Below are 21,070 nucleotides of genomic sequence, written 5' to 3' on the forward strand. Positions count from 1 at the left end.
GCCGGGTGTATCAAAATGTGTGTAGGCATGGATCCAAGCACGATCCATTTAAGTACCCCCTGGAGCTGGGATTCCACGCACTGTCAGATCAGACAACATGAACACAGAAAAGAAATTATGCCCTGTGTGAGCTACAGTGGACTGGAAATGACGTGGACACATGCAGAAATAGTTTATTTGGTACCCTGTTGAATGGAATAATCATGAAACTGGAAAAGTGTGTGTGTGTGTGTGAGAGAGAGAGAGAGAATGTAAACACTGTCATCTCAGAACAGCGCACACACACACACACTGAGGTTAAAAACATGAGGTGTGCCACCATTGACAGTGGGTGACGTCACAACTTTACACACACATTTATTGACAAATTCTGAACAAAGGGAGACAATCAGTTAAGACGCCCTGCAGCTCCAGTCTCACCAACAAGAAAAAGGAAACGCATTGATAATAACAAAAAAAATTTCAATGCGCACATGCCCAAATATACTTGCGCTGCTTTACATTTGGAACAATTACACAAATACACTATTTACACAGCAAGTAGCCACCCATCGTGCACTGTGCCAGCCTCTAGCCTACATATGATGTGAACATTGATGGAATGAAAATGTTTCCTATTAACAAAAACAAATTCATCATGTGATGGTGCCTTTATAGCAATATGTGTGCAGTCAATAACTCCGATTACATTCTGGAAACCGGCTCTCGCTGCAAAATGCGCTGTAATGTTGGAATGTGATGGACCTGGATGACATTCGGATGATTGCGTTCCACACAGCTGGCATGGCTTGGCGCAAGGTTGACTGGCACACACCTGACTGATCGGCCAGCTCACGCTGGAATGCCCCTGTTGCCAGGAAGCCCAGCGTGGTCAGCACCTGTGTGGGCACAGACAACCCCGGGCCCCTCACTGTATTGCACTCTGGGCTGGCCGCATTTCTGTGCGCAACTCCAGTAACCGTAGCCTTGGTAACCATTCTTAAGAAAGTCTACACAACATACCGGTACTGTACGTAAATCTACACTACGTTACTGTACACCAAGACTCTGCAACTACACACTACACCAGGGCGAAAAATCCTATTATCAGTGCATACCACATTGATAGATTTTATTCATCCAGCTAAACTTTGCTGGCAGTGAAGCTTCAAAACCACTGAAGAAGAGGTGGGCCAAGCTTCCATGTTCAGAGGACATGTCTACATTTTCTTTCACCTCCAAGTTCTTTCAAGACTGTGGCACTGTCACCTACTTAAGTTCTCTCATGACTGTGGCACGTTAATGAAGTCCATTAACTCCTGGAAATGATGTATTCTGACTTTTTCCCCAATGTATCAAATCCATCTGCATGTCACTCTGTAGCTTCATGGAGCCAAGCTCTGTGTGTGTGTGTGTGTGTGTGTGTGTGTGTGTGTGTGTGTGTGTGTGTGTGTGTGTGTGTGTGTGTGTGTGTGTGTGTGTGTGTGTGTGTGTGTGTGTGTGTGTGTGTGTGTGTGTGTGTGTGTGTGTGCGCGCGCAACAATGCAGCTGTGATGAGGCAGCAGCTTCTGTCCTATGTCTGGAAACCTGAGTGCTGTTACCATTTTGAGGATGTTCACCATGTTTTTGTACATTTATACATGAGGCCCCTGCTCTGTAATAATTCTTAATGGTGTATTTTTACTTCAAACTAAAGCTCGTTTTCTGCTTTAAAGAAGCTGGATCCAACATCAAGTGAATGCTGGAAAAGAGGTATGGGCCGTTGTTGAGTTGAATGTTTGTAGATTAATGGATGGTGTCCTCTTCGTTTATGAACAGAGGAATGAGCGTCCTGATGGACTCAGGCTGAGGACTTGGTCTTTGGTCTTTTTAAAATACCGCCTTCAGGTTTTTGCGTGTACAACCAACATGTACTTTTTGTGAAACAGTGAAGTCACAGTCCCACCTCCCTAACCTCAGCCTTAACCCCAGCCACAAGATGTCACGTCTGTCTCTGCTGAGTGTCTTGGATACTGCGCCTGAAACGCATCTGTTATATCTGCATATTTGGATTAACATGATTCCCTGGCGTCATCATTCTCTTGTGCTTCAGTCCATTTATAATCCACTGTGACTCCAAGCAGAAGTTCCACTTTTTATGCTCATGCTCCATGTCGTCTTCTCTGTGTTTTGTGGGACAGTTAAAGCGCCACATACAGGCCTGGCATATATACTACAGTATTGTTTTCAGTGATTTCCTGTGGACGCAGATATTTCTTGAAACAGTGCCGTGTTTAGGAAACGCTTTTTGAAAACAAAGAGAAAGATCATATCTACTTAAGACCTCGGTGAGTGTCTTCTGGACAACTGCCACCTCAGCGGCCTTCCCCATGGTTCTGGTCATGTGGACTGAACTAGACTGACCGATTCATTGTTTTTATACTGTAGAAATACTGAGCTACATAAACTGCAAATAAAATATTCTAATATTTTGAGATACACATTTTTCAGCCGAAAAAAAAAACCCACTTTGATTTTACCGATACACTTATGAACCACTAGTGGTCTGCGGACCACTCTTTGAGAAAGCTTGGTCTAGAATATCTAAAATTAAACTTTCTGAAATAGCTGACAATATTCATGATGTTTTCAAATTTTTAGATGCCTCTGTATTTACTGACATATATCTCAGGTCAAGAAACTGCACCACACGTTTATTGAATCTGATTTGTATTTTTTGTGTTTGGACACTTTTCTTTGCCCGACTGTTGCTGAGTCAGTGAAGCATGATGGCATCTTCTGCTGTGTCTTTGTCAGGAGTCAACATCATCAACACCAACTGCTCGGCTGCTCACACGCGTCAGGCTCTGTGCTGCAAGATGTCTGTGGAATACGACAAATTCATCGAATCCCAGAAAAAGTGAGTCATAAACTAAAATTTCACAGGTAATTCTGATGCCAGACTGTGCAGTGATGTAACTGTCCAAAGGCATAAATAAATCCTCTTCAATCTGTGCGCTCCACCACTAAAACGTAGAATGACAAAGTTCTCAGCATGGCCTTTACCCACTTGAACAAGTGAAGATGAAGGAGCTCTGTGCACTAAAATTATTACCATCCTTTTAAATTTTCAGTTTTCATGCTCGCCATGAGTCAGGACAGAATTCATGGACAGGATATCGAAGTGTAGTCGGGGAGGGGGGTTTCCAGTTTGATGGGCTCAGGGTATCATCACTGCTTTTTGCAGATGATGCGGTCCTATTGGCTTCATCGGCCTGTGACTTTTAACACTCACTTGGCTGTGAACATCGGTTCGCAGCTGAGTGTGAAGTGGCCGGGATTGAGGATCAGCACCTCTAAATCTGAAGCCATGGTTCTCAGCAGGAAACCGATGGATTGCCTACTCTGGGTAGGGAATGAGGTGTTGCCCCAAGTGAACAAGTTCAAGTACCTCCGAGTCTTGTTCACGAGTGAGGGGACAATGGAACATGAGATTGGCCAGAGAATCGGTGCAGCAGGGGCGGTGTTGCATTTGCTCTACCGTACTGTTGTGACAAAAAGAGAGCTGAGCCAAAAGGCAAAGCTCAATCTGGTCAGTCTTTGTTTCTACTCATCTATGGTCATGAGGGTTGGGTCATGACTGAAAGAACAAGATCATGGGTACAAGTGGCTGAAATGGGCTTCCTTAGGAGGGTGACTGGTGTCTCCCATAGAGATAGGGTGAGAAGCTTGGTCATCTGTGGGGAACTCGGGAGTAGAGCCGCTGCTTCTTCACGTTGAAAGGAGCCAGCTGAGATGGTTTGGGCATGTGGTAAGGATGCTCCCTGGATGCCTCCCTAGGGAGGTGTTTCAGGCACGTCCATCTGGGAGGAGACCCCGGGGAAGACCCATGACTAGGTGGAGAGATTATAGCTCCGCACTGGCCTGGGAACGCCTTGGCATCCCCCAGTCAGAGGTGGTCATTGTGACCCAGGAGAGTGAAGTCTGGGGTCCCCTGCTGGAGCTGTTGCCCCCGCAAGCCAATCCCGGATAAGTGGTTGAAGATGAGTTATGAGTGAGTGACTGCTTGTCACTAAACTCGTGCATTTATTTGTTTTAATACTGTTGAAATTGCGATGGATGAAACAATTTCCCATTTTGACAACACAACGGTGTGCCATTTATTTCTGTTTTGGTTCACACAACACTCAGACTTTATAGAACAGCTTGGCCCCGCCCATTAGCCACAGGGGTCCTGAATGGAAAACATTAATTGGGCCGAGACACTTTGGTGTGTGCTTCACACATGTCAGTGTTATGTCAGTGTTTTGTCACTTGCAAAACAGGGAACACACTTTAACCACAGCTGATGACACGTAGTAGAGTGAATTATGTCCATAATGTCCATTACATGTTCATTGTCCGCCACATATGCTCCCCCCCAAGAATTTGCCATAAGCAAAAAGAATAGTTGTCATTGAGGGAGCGTGCGAATAATCTGACTGCAATGAATTCTCCGTATCAGAGCGCTGGAGGCACTGTGGGATAAGGGAACCACAGGCATCCCCCGTGGGGTCTCGGGCAAGCTACATTATGTAGCAGTTTGTGCTCGAACGCTTGAAGTGATCTACTGAAATGTGCTCAGCTTTGCTGCCTATGTTGACCACAAAGTTTTTGTCCCCTTTCTTGAATATGTGAAATGGGGCATCATAGGGTGATGGCAAATAAAGACTTGTTCCGCTGACTGCAGGCGTGAAGGAGTGTAGGAAGAAGGAAGGCCATGCTGTAAAGTAGGCACGGGCACGAAAAGCCTAACCTTGTCCTGAAGCTCACTCCATTGGTGGGCAGCCAACTAGGGGGTGGTGGTGCCATGAATGAAATCTTCTGGAACCCGCAGTGGTTGACCATAACCACCTCCGCTGATTGAGGACTGGAGGTCCTCTTTAGGGGCAGTTCGTAGGCCCAGCATGACCCACGGGAGTCTGTCCACCCAACTGCCATCTGTAGGGATGGGTATTGATAAGATTTTATCGATATCGATGCCATTATCAATTCTGCTTATCGATCCGATTCCTTATCGATTCCCTTATTGATACCTCATGAATTTTGTACTAAAAGTAGGCTTTACAGGTTTTCTATGTATTTCACTGAGTCTTAAAGTAAATAAATATGAAATTGGTCACTGTATCCTTGATCTCTGGACATAAATAAAAATAAACAAAACGGTATTTCGCTTTAAAGTTATTAATTCAGACTGGGTTCTATCATTCTAACTTGACTCGTCAGAGAGCCGCGCAACGTTTGGAGCTGTGTGAACAGAACGGAGGACGATTCTCGTTTCTTTCTCGCAACAAGACAGGAGTCCCAGTTAGTAACTTTAATCTGCACAAAAGTGACTCACGATTGACATTCAGGGATGAAAGTGGTGAAAAACAAAAAAAGCTGAAACCCAAAATTACCCCCCAACACCACCTGCACGAAAATGTTTGAATTCTAGAAGCTCTGAAATGCAATCTGGGACTATTCCAGATGATAAACTGGAGTGAGTGCAGCATCCATTTAGGTGAGAAAAAAAAAACAACTTTCCTTATTCAAATTCATTCCAGTAGTATTCTGCTCTTACTAGGATGCAGCAGTTTTCTAGCTTGGCAGATAGTTCTGGAGGAAATCACTGAAGAAATTAACACATTGAAAATATGGTTTGACCGAAACAAACTGTCATTAAACTTAAATAAGACAGGGATGAAATGGAGGTGTAAGAGTCACTAGGTGTTCACAGGAAACACTTATTTATGTATGTATGTATGTATGTATATATATATATATATATATATATATATATATATTTATTTATTTATTTATGTATGTTCATTGTTAGTTGCTTTTATATTTTCTGTTGTGTTTCTATTCCGGTTCTTTTTGTCTCTTTCTCTAAAATTGTATATAATAATTATTAGATTAATATATAAACAAAAATAAATTTAAGAAATATTACAATTTGAAAACAAATGCACCCGAACGTGATGACAGCTGCAACTGCTTAATGCTAACTTTTAACATTGAAAATGCCATAGACTTGCTAACGCATTAGCATCAGTCCCGTTTTTAAGTTATAAAATACATCTATCAACTGTTTCAGAAGACGATAACAGGTCGGTTTAACATAGAAAAGGTAAATAATACTCACAGATGCTCTTTAGGGTTTCAGCGGGGGAAAATTAAGTGAAAGAAAGAATAAACGAAGCAATAGATCGAAACATTGCTTCAATCTGAAAACCACTGCTTCGATTGGTTCAAAGCAAAGCCGCGCTGCAGAAAAGTTGATTACGGACCCGCTGCAGGGTCTGTCCTTAGTGACTCTGTCCCCGCGGAAGTCAATGGTGGTTGAACCAAACTAGGAGTTAGCTGGTTTGATGATCAGCCCGTGAAGGCTGAGGCATTCAAACAGTAACCACAGGTGGGACAAGTGTTCCATTTGGGAGGAACTGGCTACGAAGATTTCTTCTAGGTACACAAACAAGAATGGCAGGTCACGTAGTACAGAGCCCATGAGGTACTGGAAGGACTGGGCAGTGTTCTTAAGGCCAAACACCTCACTTTCAAATGTTAGAATGATTGGGGCACATTTGCTTAAGATATAATGTAAAATATACATTATATGGGGTTTTCAATGTTAAATTTAGATGGCCACAAAATCTGTAATCTGAATCCGATCTGCATCAGTCGATGAAGGATACCATCCTACATAACGCTTTCAAATATGAAAGATATTTGATCTTTGTTGACAGAGTTATGAATTTTTTTTTAAATTCATTCACTGTTAAAGCACAGGGATTTTTCCAAGGTTTTTTTTTTTTTTTTTTTTTTTTTACCTTGCCGTTGGACCTATGACCTTGAAATTTTACAATATATAATACAATATATGAAAAATTGTGGTCTCCAGGATCTTCACAAACAGACAGTCATGGGCGAAAACATAACTGTGGCGGTAAAAAGACACAACATCTATGTCTGCTTCCACACCAGCTCCAAGAAAAGACTTTTGACTCGGAATCTTCACAATAGGCATATGCATTTGGCCCGTAGATGGTGCTGTACTTCATGATCCTGACTGTGTGTGTTTCAGGTGGTTCTGCCATGTGGATGATGATAATTATGTTGTCCTGCCCAGCCTGCTGCGGCTGCTGTCCTCCTATCACCACAGCCAGGACGTGTACCTGGGCCGGCCCAGTCTAGACCACCCCGTGGAGGCAGCAGAGAGAGTGAAGAGCGACGGCTCGGTCAGTGCGGCGCTTTGTGTCTATGAATGTCTCCGTCCTCACGTCAACATTTATCGAGGGGTAACACAGGCTCCCTGGAAGTCTGACACACAGGCTGATTTTTGAAGACAGAGTGTTAAATACATAGTGTAAAAGATGTTAACAACCCCAGTCAGAAGGTTTTCCTGCTGCAGGTGAACAAATTAAAGCCATCCATCGATTGAACAAATCAATGACGTTCTGACCTGGGACTGTCATGACTGAGCGTAGTCAGTGTGTTTATAGATTGTGGACAAAGACATAATTCTCTGTCCCAGTCCTTTGTAACACTGGTGCCTGTTTTCTGATCCTCTTTGGATTGTTCACTTGTAAACCAGGTTTCAGTTTGGCTGAAACTCGCCACAGTTGTCAGTTTTATTGGGCATGGTTTAAGTCTAGGAATCTGTGCTTGGGTGTCTCTCAGAAAACACCTGAGGGAGTTTTTCCTGACCACTGTTGCCTATGTACTTGACCTTGGGGTTGGGAGTTGGTAAGGTTAGACCTTACTCTTGTGAAGCAACTTGAGGTGACATTTGGCGCTATATAAATAAACTGAATATCCACGGTATGCTTATTTTTTCCCCCATATGAAAATCAATTTTTAAATTCCAGGATTTACAAGTTACTTTGGATTCTTTGGGGAGATTCTGAGGAGGAGCAGGACTTGGTGCGTTTTTCTGGGTCTGGCCTGCTGTGCAGGTGCCTCAGGTTCTACACGGCATGGTGGACATAGCTTTCTGTCTTTGGTTGTTTTGAAACGCTGACACAATCACAGATGCCTTTTGTTGTGCTGGATGTTTTCAGGATTTCTCTGGAAAACTAAGTGCAGGGGTGTGATTCTTCCAGATAAATCCGGCTTTTCCGACCTGAAAATGAGGCGCTCGTGAATCATGCAGATTCTGTTTTTTGGGGGGTGGAGTGGGAGGGGGTTGCATGTCAGGTGCACACGCCGGGTTGGTGTTGGTAAACATAATGACACTCCACAAATAGTCCATTCATTTGTCACGATGAAAGCAGAGCTCCACCAAAGAGCCTCCAGTCACTGCAACAGGTTATCTGATGAGTTCTAGAATTTTGGACGTGTGTGGAGAACTATTTCTTTCTTAGCTGAAGCTGAAAATGGGACAAAATACATTTAAAGTGGAGTTCCTGTTTTCATTTTGACAAGTATAATAAATTCTGTAGTCTGCTCCAAACACGACCTGGTAAATTATGCCTAAAGAATAACTCCCCGATATGGTTACACCAAGACCCGATAAGCAAGACAGGAAAAAAAAAAAACGATTCCGTGCCCAACAATCAGCTTCAGTTGAGAAGACAGATGGAAACACGAATGATTCAGGCACGCAAAGCCAATATTGGTCTTTCCTTTTTATATGCAGGTGTACTTAAACTTAATCAAGTCATCCATTGATCATTTTTGGTGTAGTGCCATTAACATTAATGTTAAGCAATTCTGGGATAGCAAAATAACATTAAACACTGCAAGCCAGGTTAGCAAAAACCTAGCTATGCTAAATGGTAACCAGCACTTCACTACATTGAAGTTCAAGAAAGCCAACTTAGAAACATTTGCTTTATGTATGGTTTCTATCACTGAAATGGTTTTACATATAGCATCCCTTTATAGGTAGAACTGGAGAAGTTGTATATTGTTTTAACCCCGATATACAGTGGTCCCTCATTTATTGCGGGAGTTCCATTCTAAAAATAACCCGCGATAAGCGAAATCCGCAAAGTAGTCAGCGCTATTTTTTTGCAATTGTAATAGATGTTTTAAGGCTGTAAAACCCCTCACTACACACTTTATACACTTTTCTCAAACAGGCATTAACATTTTCTCACTTTTGTCTCCTGTGTAAACACTCTTTTTTTTCTTCTGGGCGAGAAGATTATAAACAGACACACGCAGAACTCTCCCTTTACTCACTGCCTCCGGAGGTACGGATGCGGGACCCGCAATGAATCCAAGTCCTCTCTCGGTGGCCACAGAGCTCTGCGGCTGCGGTCAACATCCGCATCAAAACAGCGAGCGTAGTCTCTGGACCTGTTACCAGATTTGCCGCAGCTCCGCACAGCAGACAGGAGGGCGGTGTGAGTGTCCCACTGCTGCGTTTACCGAGCCCGCAGACTCAGTAAGCACATCGGAGGCAGTGAGAGCAATCGCGGTGATGCCGACCGGTGCCGCGACTGGCCCGCCTGATAAGGACACAGAACACAATGCTCTGTTAAAAAAAAAAAAGCATGCAAAATTGCACTAAAAAAAAAAATCCACGAAACTGCAAGGCCGTGAAAGGTGAACCGCGTTATAGCGAGGGACCACTGTATTTCCCCCCGTGAACACGCATGACTCTCCACTGTTTTTCAGGCTGTCAAATCATACAGATGTATTTCTTAGATTTTTCAGTTATATCGATGACAACACTTATAAGCGTGCACAAACAAGACTGTTTTTAACTGGCTGCATTCACAGTGAATGTGAACATGCACTACGTTTTCTCATAGTGGACAGCAGCTGCTGTGACTGCATAAAAATTATCACCTAATTTCTTGGATTTTTCACAGGTCTGTCGATGACGATACTCATGTGTGCACTACACTGAGCCTCTAGCAGAGACAAACATGCTGCATGAAGAAATCAAGTGCATCCCTCCCTTCTTCTATGGTGTTTAACGGCAGCAGGCATCCTTATTGTTGCGTTGCTACCACCTTCCACATCAGTCCGTTATAGTGTTACTAAATCCTCTAGATGAGTCCAATGTGTTTCAAGTATTCGAAAAGCCAACACATTCCACTCCCACTTGATCCTATGTCTAAAATACTTCCTACAGAAATGTCTTTCAGGCCTGTTCTTCTAAATTCTGAGAGAAGCTCTTGCCTTTCTCTGGAATATTTATTACAATACATGAGGACATGGTGCACTGTCTCTGCTGTGGATATTCCAAACATAGTCCATCCTGGTGCTTTCCTGGGACGAAGACAGTACTGTTCTAGAAAGTATGTCCAATTCTCACTCGAGCAATAGTGACTCCATCCTTACCTTTCCACCTGTTTTTTTTTTTTTTTTTTTTGTCTACAAGTCCTTCCTGAATCTGTTGCTCTACTAGCTATTAAAAATACAGTGGGGAAATAAGTATTTGATCCACTGCCAATTTTGCAGGTTTTCCCACCTATAACCAGCAAGAATTCTGTCTCTCACAGATCTGTTAATTTTTCTTTAAGAAGCCCTCGTATTATGCACTCTATCTGTATTAATTGCACCTGTTTGAACTTGTTACCTGTATAAAAGACACCTGTGCACACACTCAATCAATCACACTCTAACCTATCCACCACAGACAAGACCAGAGAGCTGTCTAAGGACACCAGGGACAAAACTGTAGACCTGCACAAGGACAACAGGCAAGCAGCTTGGTGAGAAGACAACAACTGTTATGATTATTTATTATAAAGTGGAAGAAACATAAGATGACTGTCAATCTCCGTCGGTCTGGAACTCCATGCAAGATCTCACTTCTTGGGGTAAGGATGATTCTGAGAAAGCTCAGAACTATACAGGAGGACCTGGTCAGTGACCTGAAGAGCTGGGACCACAGTCGCAAAGATTATATTAGTAACACATAACACCGTCATGGTTTAAAATCCTGCAGGGCAACAAAGTCCCCCTGCTCAAGCCAGCACATGTCCAGGCCGTTTGAAGTTCACCAGTGATCATCTGGATGATCCAGAGGAGGCATGGGAGAAGGTCATGTGGTCATATGAGACCAAAATAGAGCTTTTTGGAATCAACTCCACTTGCCATGTTTAGAGGATGAGAACAACCCCAAGAAAAGTGTGCCAACCGTGAAGCATGGGGGTGGAAACATCATACTCTGGGGGTGCTCTTCTGCAAAGGGGACAGGATGACTGCACCGTATTGAGGGGAGGATGGATGGGGTCATGTATTGCGAGATTTTGGCAAACAACCTCCTTCCCTCAGTAAGAGCACTGAAGATGGGTTGCGGGTGGGTCTTCCAGCATGACAATGACCCCAAACACACAGCCAGGGCAACTAAGGAATGGCTCCATAAGAAGCATTTCAAGGTCCTGGAGTGGCCTAGCCAGTCTCCAGACCTGAACTCAATAGAAAATCTTTGGAGGGAGCTGAAGCTCCAAACCTGAAAGATCTGGAGAAGATCTCTATGGAGGATTCGACCAAAATCCCTGTTGCACTGTGTGCTATCTTGGTCAAGAACTACAGGAAACGTCTGACCTCTGTAATGTCAAACAAATGTTTCTGTACCAATTAAGGTCTGTTTTTCTGGGGGATCAAATACTTATTTCATGCCATAAAATGCAAATTAATTATTTAAAAAATCATACATTGTGATTTTCAGGATTTTTTTTTTTTCTAGATTCTGTCTCTGAGTTGAAGTGTACCTACAATAAAAAAAAATACAGACCTCTCCATTCTTTGTAGGTGGGAAAACCTACAAAATTGGCAGTGGATCAAATACTTATTCCCCCCACTGTAAATACCTACCCTTAGTCTCCTACTCCCAGCGTTTTTGATGCTGTAATTTAATTTCCCTCTTGTCAATACACTTACCCTCTCCTTTGGGAACATTGATACTGTTGTCTATGTTTTCATTTGTCACAGCTTTTTTGGCCAACCTGTCCACCTTCTCATCGGTTGGGATATGATATGGGGCGGATTCATATTTGTGCGCCTGAATGGATCATCTGCTTTCATGTCAGGGAATCTCCTCTCTTGACTTTAGGTGTCTGTGAAGTTCTGGTTTGCCACAGGTGGAGCTGGTTTCTGCATCAGCCGAGGGCTTGCACTGAAGATGAGTCCATGGGCCAGGTGAGTACTTCTCACAGATGGGTTTCTCTGTGTTGTACCCTGAAGCCATAATGGGGGTGGGTGGGTATAGTATCTGGGAGGAGATAATGGTGCCATGAGGTCTCTGGACTGAGGTGTGGAGATGCCAATACCTGTGCGGTAGAATGAAGGTCGATGGATTCCTATCTCTGGTCAGCCTCTCTGTCATGGACAGTAATGAAAGAATTCAAAAATATGAACAAATGTAGCAAAAAAAAGTTATATACAACTATTTACATTAAAATGCTTCAGGCACATATACAACCCCTGGCAAAAATTATGGAATCACCGACCTCGGAGGATGTTCATTCAGTTGTTTAATTTTGTAGAAAAAAAGCAGATCACAGACATGACACAAAACTAAAGTCATTTCAAATGGCAACTTTCTGGCTTTAAGAAACACTATAAGAAATCAAGAAAAAAAATTGTGGCAGTCAGTAACGGTTACTTTTTTAGACCAAGCAGAGGGAAAAAAATATGGACTCACTCAATTCTGAGGAATAAATTATGGAATCACCCTGTAAATTTTCATCCCCAAAACTAACACCTGCATCAAATCAGATCTGCTCGTTAGTCTGCATCTAAAAAGGAGTGATCACACCTTAGAGAGCTGTTGCACCAAGTGGACTGACATGAATCATGGCTCCAACACGAGAGATGTCAATTGAAACAAAGGAGAGGATTATCAAACTCTTAAAAGAGGGTAAATCATCACGCAATGTTGCAAAAGATGTTGGTTGTTCAGTTAGCTGTGTCTAAACTCTGGACCAAATACAAACAACATGGGAAGGTTGTTAAAGGCAAACATACTGGTAGACCAAGGAAGACATCAAAGCGTCAAGACAGAAAACTTAAAGCAATATGTCTCAAAATCGAAAATGCACAACAAAACAAATGAGAAACGAATGGGAGGAAACTGGAGTCAACGTCTGTGACCGAACTGTAAGAAACCGCCTAAAGGAAATGGGATTTACATACAGAAAAGCTAAACAAAAGCCATCGTTAACACCTAAACAGAAAAAAAACAAGGTTACAATGGGCTAAGGAAAAGCAATCGTGGACTGTGGATGACTGGATGAAAGTCATATTCAGTGATGAATCTCGAATCTGCATTGGGCAAGGTGATGATGCTGGAACTTTTGTTTGGTGCCGTTCCAATGAGATTCATAAAGATGACTGCCTGAAGAGAACATGTAAATTTCCAGAGTCATTGATGATATGGGGCTGCATGTCAGGTAAAGGCACTGGGGAGATGGCTGTCATTACATCATCAATAAATGCACACGTTTACGTTGATATTTTTGACACTTTTCTTATCCCATCAATTGAATGGATGTTTGGGGATGATGAAATCATTTTTCAAGATGATAATGCATCATGCCATAGAGCGAAAACTGTGAAAACATTCCTTGCAAAAAGACACATAGGGTCAATGTCATGGCCTGCAAATAGTCCGGATCTTAATCCAATTGAAAATCTTTAGTGGAAGTTGAAGAAAATGGTCCATGACAAGGCTCCAACCTGCAACGCTGATCTGGCAATAGCAATCAGAGAAAGTTGGAGCCATATTGGTGAAGAGTACTGTTTGTCACTCATTAAGTCCATGCCTCAGAGACTGCAAGCTGTTATAAAAGCCAGAGGTGGTGCAACAAAATACTAGTGATGTGTTGGAGCGTTCTTTTGTTTTTCATGATTCCATAATTTTTTCCTCAGAATTGAGTGATTCCATATTTTTCCCTCTGCTTGGTCTAAAAAAGTAACCGTTACTGACTGCCACTATTTTTTTTTTTCCTGATTTCTTATAGTGTTTCTTAAAACCAGAAAGTTACCATTTGAAATGACTTTAGTTTTGTGTCATGTCTGTGATCTGCTTTTTTTTCTACAAAATTAAACAATTGAATGAACATCCTCCGAGGCCGGTGATTCCATAATTTTTGCCAGGGGTTGTATACAGTGAAATGTGTCTTCCATGTTTAACCACCTTAATTACAGTCAGACTCAATCCAACCACTAGGGGCTGTGTGCAGCCAGAGTTAGGCACACAATGTGCCAGAGTTAGGCACATTGGGACCAGCTGCCTTGGTCAGTGACAGAGAAAAGAGCAGACCCTAAATAGCCGTGTCTTTGATATTGGGAGATCCAAACTGTCACTTTGGACCTGAGGTTGATTTTAATGCCAGGGGTAAATGTGTCTTTGTGTCCTTGAAAAATCATGAATGTTGTTTTTCAGTTTGGGGAACTTCATCAGTACAGCGGAGAAGATCCGTCTGCCTGACGATTGTACTGTAGGCTACATCATTGAGGCCTTGCTGGAGGTGATGCTGACACACACCCTGCTATTCCATTCCCACCTAGAAAACCTGCAGAAGCTCCCGGCAGCCACAGTGCTGCAGCAGGTCAGTGTGCTTCTTCTTATTTTTACCAGTTGAACTACTTCACTGTTTGGATTCTCACTCACTCATCTTCAGCCGCTTATCTGGAATTGGATTGCGGGGGCAACAGCTCCAGCAGGGAACCACAGACTTCCCTTTCCTGGGCCACATTGACCCCCTCTGACTGGAGGATCCCGAGGCGTTCCCAGGCCGGTGTGGAGATATAATCTTTCCACCTAGTCCTGGGTTTTCCCCAGGATCTCTTCCCAGATGGATGTTCCTGGAACACCTCCCTAGGGAGATGCCCGAACCATCTCAGCTGGCTCCTTCCAATGCGAAGGAGTAGTGGCTGTTCTCTGAGCTCCCCATGGATGACCGAGGTTCTCACCCTGTCTCTAAGGGAGACACCTGCCACCCTCCTGAGGAAGCCAATTTCCATGACCATAGGTGAGAGTAGGAATGAAGGTTGACCAGTAGATAGAGAGCTTCACCTTTTGGCTCAGTTCCCTTTTCGTCACAGCAGTGCGGTAGATTGAATGCAACACCGCCCTTGCTGCAGTGATTCCTGGCCAGTCTCGCGCCATTGCCTCATGAACAAGACCCCGAGGTACTTGAACTCCTTCACTTGGGGCAAGATCGCATTCCCTACCCGGAGTAGGCAATTCATCGGTTTCCTACTGAGAACCATGGCCTCAGATTTAGAGGTGCTGATCCTCATTCCAGCTGCTTCACACTCAGCTGTGAACCGATCCAGAGTGTGTTGGAGGTCACAGGCCAATGAATCCAACAGGACCACATCATCTGCAAAAAGCAGCAATGAGACCCTGGGCCCACCAAATTGGAAACACTCCTCCCTCCTACTATGTCTCTATGTCCTGTCCATGAATAGCACCAACAGGATTGGTGACAAGGCGCAGCCCTGGCAGAGGCCAACCCCCATGACTCTGACTTATTGCGGGGCACCTGAACACAACTCTCGTTTTGTGGGTACAGAGATTGGCATTTCTTTATGGATGTCATCAACCACCGGGGTCTTGCCACTGCGGTGTTGTTTGACTACCTCAGTGACTTCCACCAGGGAAATTGGTGATAATCCTCCATCAGCTTCCAGATCTGCCCTATTATAGAGGGTGCTCCGGTCTGATGCAGGAGTTCCTCAAAGTGTTCCTTCCAGTGGCAGATTACATCCTCAATTGAGGTCAACAGAGTCCCATCCTTACTTTAGACAGCTTGGATGGTTCCCCGTTTCCCCCTTCTGAGGTGCCTCACAGTCCACCGGAAGTCCTTCTCCATGGTTATTCAGAACTGCTCCCACACCGGCTGCTTTGCCTCCCCCACAGCAGAGGCTGATGCCCTTCCATCTGCTTGGTACCTTGCAACTGCCTCCAGAGTCCCCAGAGGTAACATGCCCCGAAAAGACTCCTTCAGTTGAACGGCTTTTCTGACCACCAATGTCCACCATGCTGTTTGAGGGTTGCCTCTCCTTGAGGCACCTAAGACCTGCAGGCCACAGCTCCCCGCTTCAGCAATGGAAGCTTTGAGCATTGCCCATTCTGGTTCAATGCCCCCAGCCTCCACAGGGATGCTAGAAAAGCTACGCCGGAGGTGCGAGTTGATGGACAGTGGACAACTCCACATGTTCTCAGTCCACTCACACTATCCGTTTGGGCTTACCAGGTCTGTCCAAGGTCCCCCCCACCCTCTGATCCAACTCACCACCAGATCAGTTGACAACTCTGCCCCTCTCTTCACCTGAGTGTCCAGAACATGCGGCCTCAGATCAGATGATAGAATCACAAAATCGAACCATCGGCCGAGGGTTCTCTGGTACCATGTACATTTATGAGCATCCTGATATTCAAACATGGTGTTTGTTATGGACAGTCCATAACTAGCACAGAAGTCCAGTAACAAACGACCATTTAAGGTCCGTCCAACAGCGATGTCGGTGGCATAATCCTCTCATTTGATGTTGAAAATGCGTCTAAGTTTGCTCTGATTGAATCTTTTGAGTTTCTACATTGTCCGTGTTTCACATCCGTTGAGGATGGTGGAGAGAACTACTGCCTGGTAGACCATGGGTTTTATCTTTTTATTGAGGTTCTTTGATTTGCAAAACACGAGAGAGGAGTTTCCCCAAAGACAAGCGAATTAGGATTTTGATATCGTTTTCAGATTTGCCATTTGATTATGCAGTGCCTCACAGATACAGAAAATTCATGACATTCTCAAGAGGTGTTCCTTCTATTTTCACATCACAGTTCGACACAGACTGGCCAAGGATCTGTTGGACAAGAACCTTCATCAGTTTGATGTTCACTTTGAGTCCAAAAAACAGTGTGTGCACTGACAAACTTATTGATGGATACTTGAGTCTTCTGTCTGAGTTGGAGCAGCCACGTAGTCTGCATACTGGAGTTCAGTAATTCTGGTGTTTTGAACGAGTCTACTTGAGTGAAAATTTGCAAGAAAATACCACCATCCAAACAGTAGTTGATGTTGATCCTGGGGTTTTCAGCAGTGGTGGGCACAGCTAACTGAAAAGTTAGTTTTGATATCCGCTGACTGAAAAGTTACCTTTTATAACACTAAACCAATAAATCGCTAAAAAATTTAGCTGAAGTTACAGCTAGCAGCTAACTTTTAGTACTGACTCAGCACACTGTCGACTACTGGTAAGCCATTTTTGAGTTTTAGCACCACAGGGGCTTCTGAGTAAATTCAAAGACAATCACAAACCCAAAACAAACAACAAACCAGAGCTTTTGTCTGTATGCACCCTGCCAGCTGCTGTAAAGACGTGCCATTTACCTTTCACACACAACAATACAGACTGTGGCAGAAGACATCAAATGCAAGGCACTTTTCACTCATGGTCACAACATAACTCTTCACCAAACTACAACCCCTGGCAATAATTATGGAATCACCAGCCTCGGAGGATGTTCATTCAGTTGTTAAATTTTGTAGAAAAAAGCAGATCACAGACATGACACAAAACTAAAGTCATTTCAAATGACAACTTTCTGGCTTTCATTTCAAATGGCAACTTTCTGGCTTTAAGAAACACTATAAGAAATCAGGAAAAAAAATTGTGGCAGTCAGTAACGGTTACTTTTTTAGACCAAGCAGAGGGAAAAAAATATGGACTCACTTAATTCTGAGGAATAAATGATGGAATCACCCTGTAAATTTTCATCCCCAAAACTAACACCTCCATCAAATCAGATCTGCTCGTTAGTTTGCATCTAAAAGAGAGTGATCACACCTTGGAGAGCTGTTGCACCAAGTGGATTGACATGAATCATGGCTCCAACACGAGAGATGTCAGTTGAAACAAAGGAGAGGATTATCAAACTCTTAAAAGAGGGTAAATCATCACGCAATGTTGGAAAAGTTGTTGGTTGTTCACAGTCAGCTGTGTCTAAACTCTGGACCAAATACAAACATGGGAAGGTTGTTAAAGGCAAACATACTGGTAGACCAAGGAAGTCATCAAAGCGTCAAGACAGAAAACTTAAAGCAGTATGTCTCAAAAATCGAAAATGCACAACAAAACAAATGAGGAACGAATGGGAGGAAACTGGAGTCAACGTCTGTGACCGAACTGTAAGAAACCGCCTAAAGGAAATGGGATTTACATACAGAATGTTGTGTGGGCCGCCAGAAGAGGAGGTACTGCTGGCCCACCACCAGAGGGCACCCTGCCTGAAGAGTGGGCTTCAGGCACGAGGGGGCGCTGGTGACAGCTGTCACTCATCAACTATGACAGCTGTCACCGATTATCTGCACTTCACCCTGGATAAAAGCAGGATGACACCTCCACCACGTCGCCGAGATATCGTACTTCTTTGGAGGTAACTTTCTCTGCCTGCATATTATAATAAGTGATTTCAAGAGCTACTTTATTGCAGCTGTGTACCCAGAGGACCGGCGTGGGCCGCGACTGTTTTGTTCTACTTCCCACCAGATAAGTGGTTACTCAGACGCTGCACGAGTGTGTGTTAGAGGTGGAGGTGGAATTCCCACCGTTGTTATTACGGGGTGTACACACACCCACACTTGACTGTCTTTGCTCTTCGCCAGCAGTACCAGATCCGACACGCTGAGACGGTTGCCACCTGGGTGACTCGAGACCTGGCGGCTCCAGTATCCTTCGGGTTCGGTGGCGGTGGAAATCGTGTGGTTCCGGTTCTTCTCCAGACGGACGTCTCCTATCGTCGAGCCTGCCCACACGACACCTTTATCCATTGACTTGTATTTATTCTATAATCTGCTGTGTGTGGTTGTGACATTCACAACAGTAAAGTGTTCAAATTTAACTCCCTCTATTGTCCGTTCATTTACGCCCCCTGTTGTGGGTCCGTGTCACTACACTTTCCCAACACAGAAAAGCTAAACAAAAGCCATCATTAACACCTAAACAGAAAAAAACAAGGTTACAATGGGCTAAGGAAAAGCAATCGTGGACTGTGGATGACTGGATGAAAGTCATATTCAGTGATGAATCTCGAATCTGCATTGGGCAAGGTGCTGATGCTGGAACTTTTGTTTGGTGCCGTTCCAATGAGTTTTATAAAGATGACTGCCTGAAGAGAACATGTAAATTTCCAGAGTCATTGATGATATGGGGCTGCATGTCAGGTAAAGGCACTGGGGAGATGGCTGTCAATACATCATCAATAAATGCACAAGTTTACGTTGATATTTTGGACACTTTTCTTATCCCATCAATTGAAAGAATGTTTGGGGATGATGAAATCATTTTTCAAGATGATAATGCATCTTGCCATAGAGCAAAAACTGTGAAAACATTCCTTGCAAAAGACACATAGGGTCAATGTCATGGCCTGCAAATAGTCCGTATCTTAAGCCAATTGAAAAGCTTTGGTGGAAGTTGAAGAAAATGGTCCATGACAAGGCTCCAACCTGCAAAGCTCCAGATCAGCTTTGCAGGTTGGAGAAAGAGAAAGTTGGAGCCATATTGATGAAGAGTACTGTTTGTCACTCATTAAATCCATGCCTCAGAGACTGCAAGCTGTTATAAAAGCTAGAGGTGGTGCAACAAAAAACTAGTGATGTGTTGGAGCGTTCTTTTGTTTTTCATGATTCCATAATTTTTTCCTCAGAATTGAGTGATTCCATATTTGAGTGATTCCATATTTTTTTCCCTCTGCTTGGTCTAAAAAAGTAACCGTTACTGACTGCCACAGTTTTTTTTCCTGATTTCTTATAGTGTTTCTTAAAGCCAGAAAGTTGCCATTTGAAATGACTTTAGTTTTGTGTCATGTTTGTGATCTGCTTTTTTTTTTCTACAAAATTAAACTGAATGAACATCCTCCGAGGCCGGTGATTCCATAATTTTTGCCAGGGGTTGTAACCTGGCTCCTCGAGCTTTCCTTCACCTGCAAATCTGGTCTCACGGAGTGCAGCAATGTCAGTGTCGAAATGGGACAGCTCTTGGGCAAAAATGCTTTGCACCATTCTGGGCAGCTGCTTTCCTTGGCATCCATGAGTTGTCACGCTCCAGGTGCCCATGTTCAGGGGTTTAAAGTGGAATTTTGGGGTTTGGGGTTGTGTTAGTATTTAATGTATTTTGACCACAAAGAAGGTGAGCCCACCGGACATGGCTTCCCGGTCAGGCAGATTGTGGCTTCTGATGTTTCGTCCAACTTTTCTAGGAGTTTCCCAAACTTAGGTGGACAGCAGTGATCCTCAATAGGTCTGCCTGGATGCAGCTGCCGAAATCCAGTGTGGCTGACAACCATCACACAAATGCCACCAATGTATAGGTCCAGACTGGGAGCTTCCAGCCACACTGAGCCTGCTCCCGCCTCCCTTATCGCATCGCCGTTGGACTTTGGGGAATCAATATGACAGAGAAAAAAAGAAAAAACAAACATGAAAATAGGGAAAGCTGTTGGCTCCCTATTCTCTCTCACACACACAGACAGGATCAATCTCTGTGGTTAGCTGGATTCTGCCTCACGTTTCTCTGTCAGTACTCTTAAGTTTTCTTCAGCTCTCCTCTTTTTCGGTTTGTCTGATATTTAAAGTTAATTGGTGAAGTTGTTTTGTGTCGTACGCGGAGCATTTGACAAGACACAGCTGAAAATGGCTCCTGTTGTGTCGGTCACTGCATCCGGTAATTTATTTATTTATTTTTCTTTTAACTGTTTGCTCTTCGTTTGGTTGGTGATATAAAGTCAGTTGGAAAACTTTGCTCCTACTGAACGCGGTGCTTTTGAGAAGAATACAGTGAACAAGACTGACATTTCCCTGTTTGCCATCACTGGATGTTTACATGAATGACCACGTTTACACATCATTAAAAAATAAAGTCTTACAGACCACTTACACACATACACACATTGCTGAACACACAAAGTAGCCTATATTAATATTTTTATTGAATATGGCTGCATGCAGTATCTCACACTTTCTCACTGCAGTTCATAAAAATAAATTGGTCAGTCGAACAACCTCTCTCCCTCTCATACAGTCAGTCACACACACAGACACATACACCTTAATCAATATTGTTTAACTTTGTGTGGGGAAAAGAAATGCCAAGAACGTTAGGTAGTAAAAAAAAAAAA

General features: G+C 43.5%; 1 protein-coding gene across 1 annotated transcript in view; it reads left to right on the top strand.

The window, feature by feature from the left end:
• The window catches only part of rfng (RFNG O-fucosylpeptide 3-beta-N-acetylglucosaminyltransferase), a 51,404-nt gene that overhangs the window by 19,027 nt on the left and 11,307 nt on the right, over window positions 1-21,070 (top strand). The window contains exons 4-7 of the mRNA XM_034194230.1: window positions 2,776-2,878; window positions 7,064-7,217; window positions 11,996-12,081; window positions 14,330-14,495. Of these exons, the coding sequence (XP_034050121.1) occupies window positions 2,776-2,878; window positions 7,064-7,217; window positions 11,996-12,081; window positions 14,330-14,495 (509 nt within the window). The remainder of the gene's footprint in view (window positions 1-2,775; window positions 2,879-7,063; window positions 7,218-11,995; window positions 12,082-14,329; window positions 14,496-21,070) is intronic.

This window comes from Thalassophryne amazonica, chromosome 18 (genome assembly GCF_902500255.1).
Source record: "Thalassophryne amazonica chromosome 18, fThaAma1.1, whole genome shotgun sequence".
Lineage (NCBI taxonomy): Eukaryota > Metazoa > Chordata > Actinopteri > Batrachoidiformes > Batrachoididae > Thalassophryne > Thalassophryne amazonica.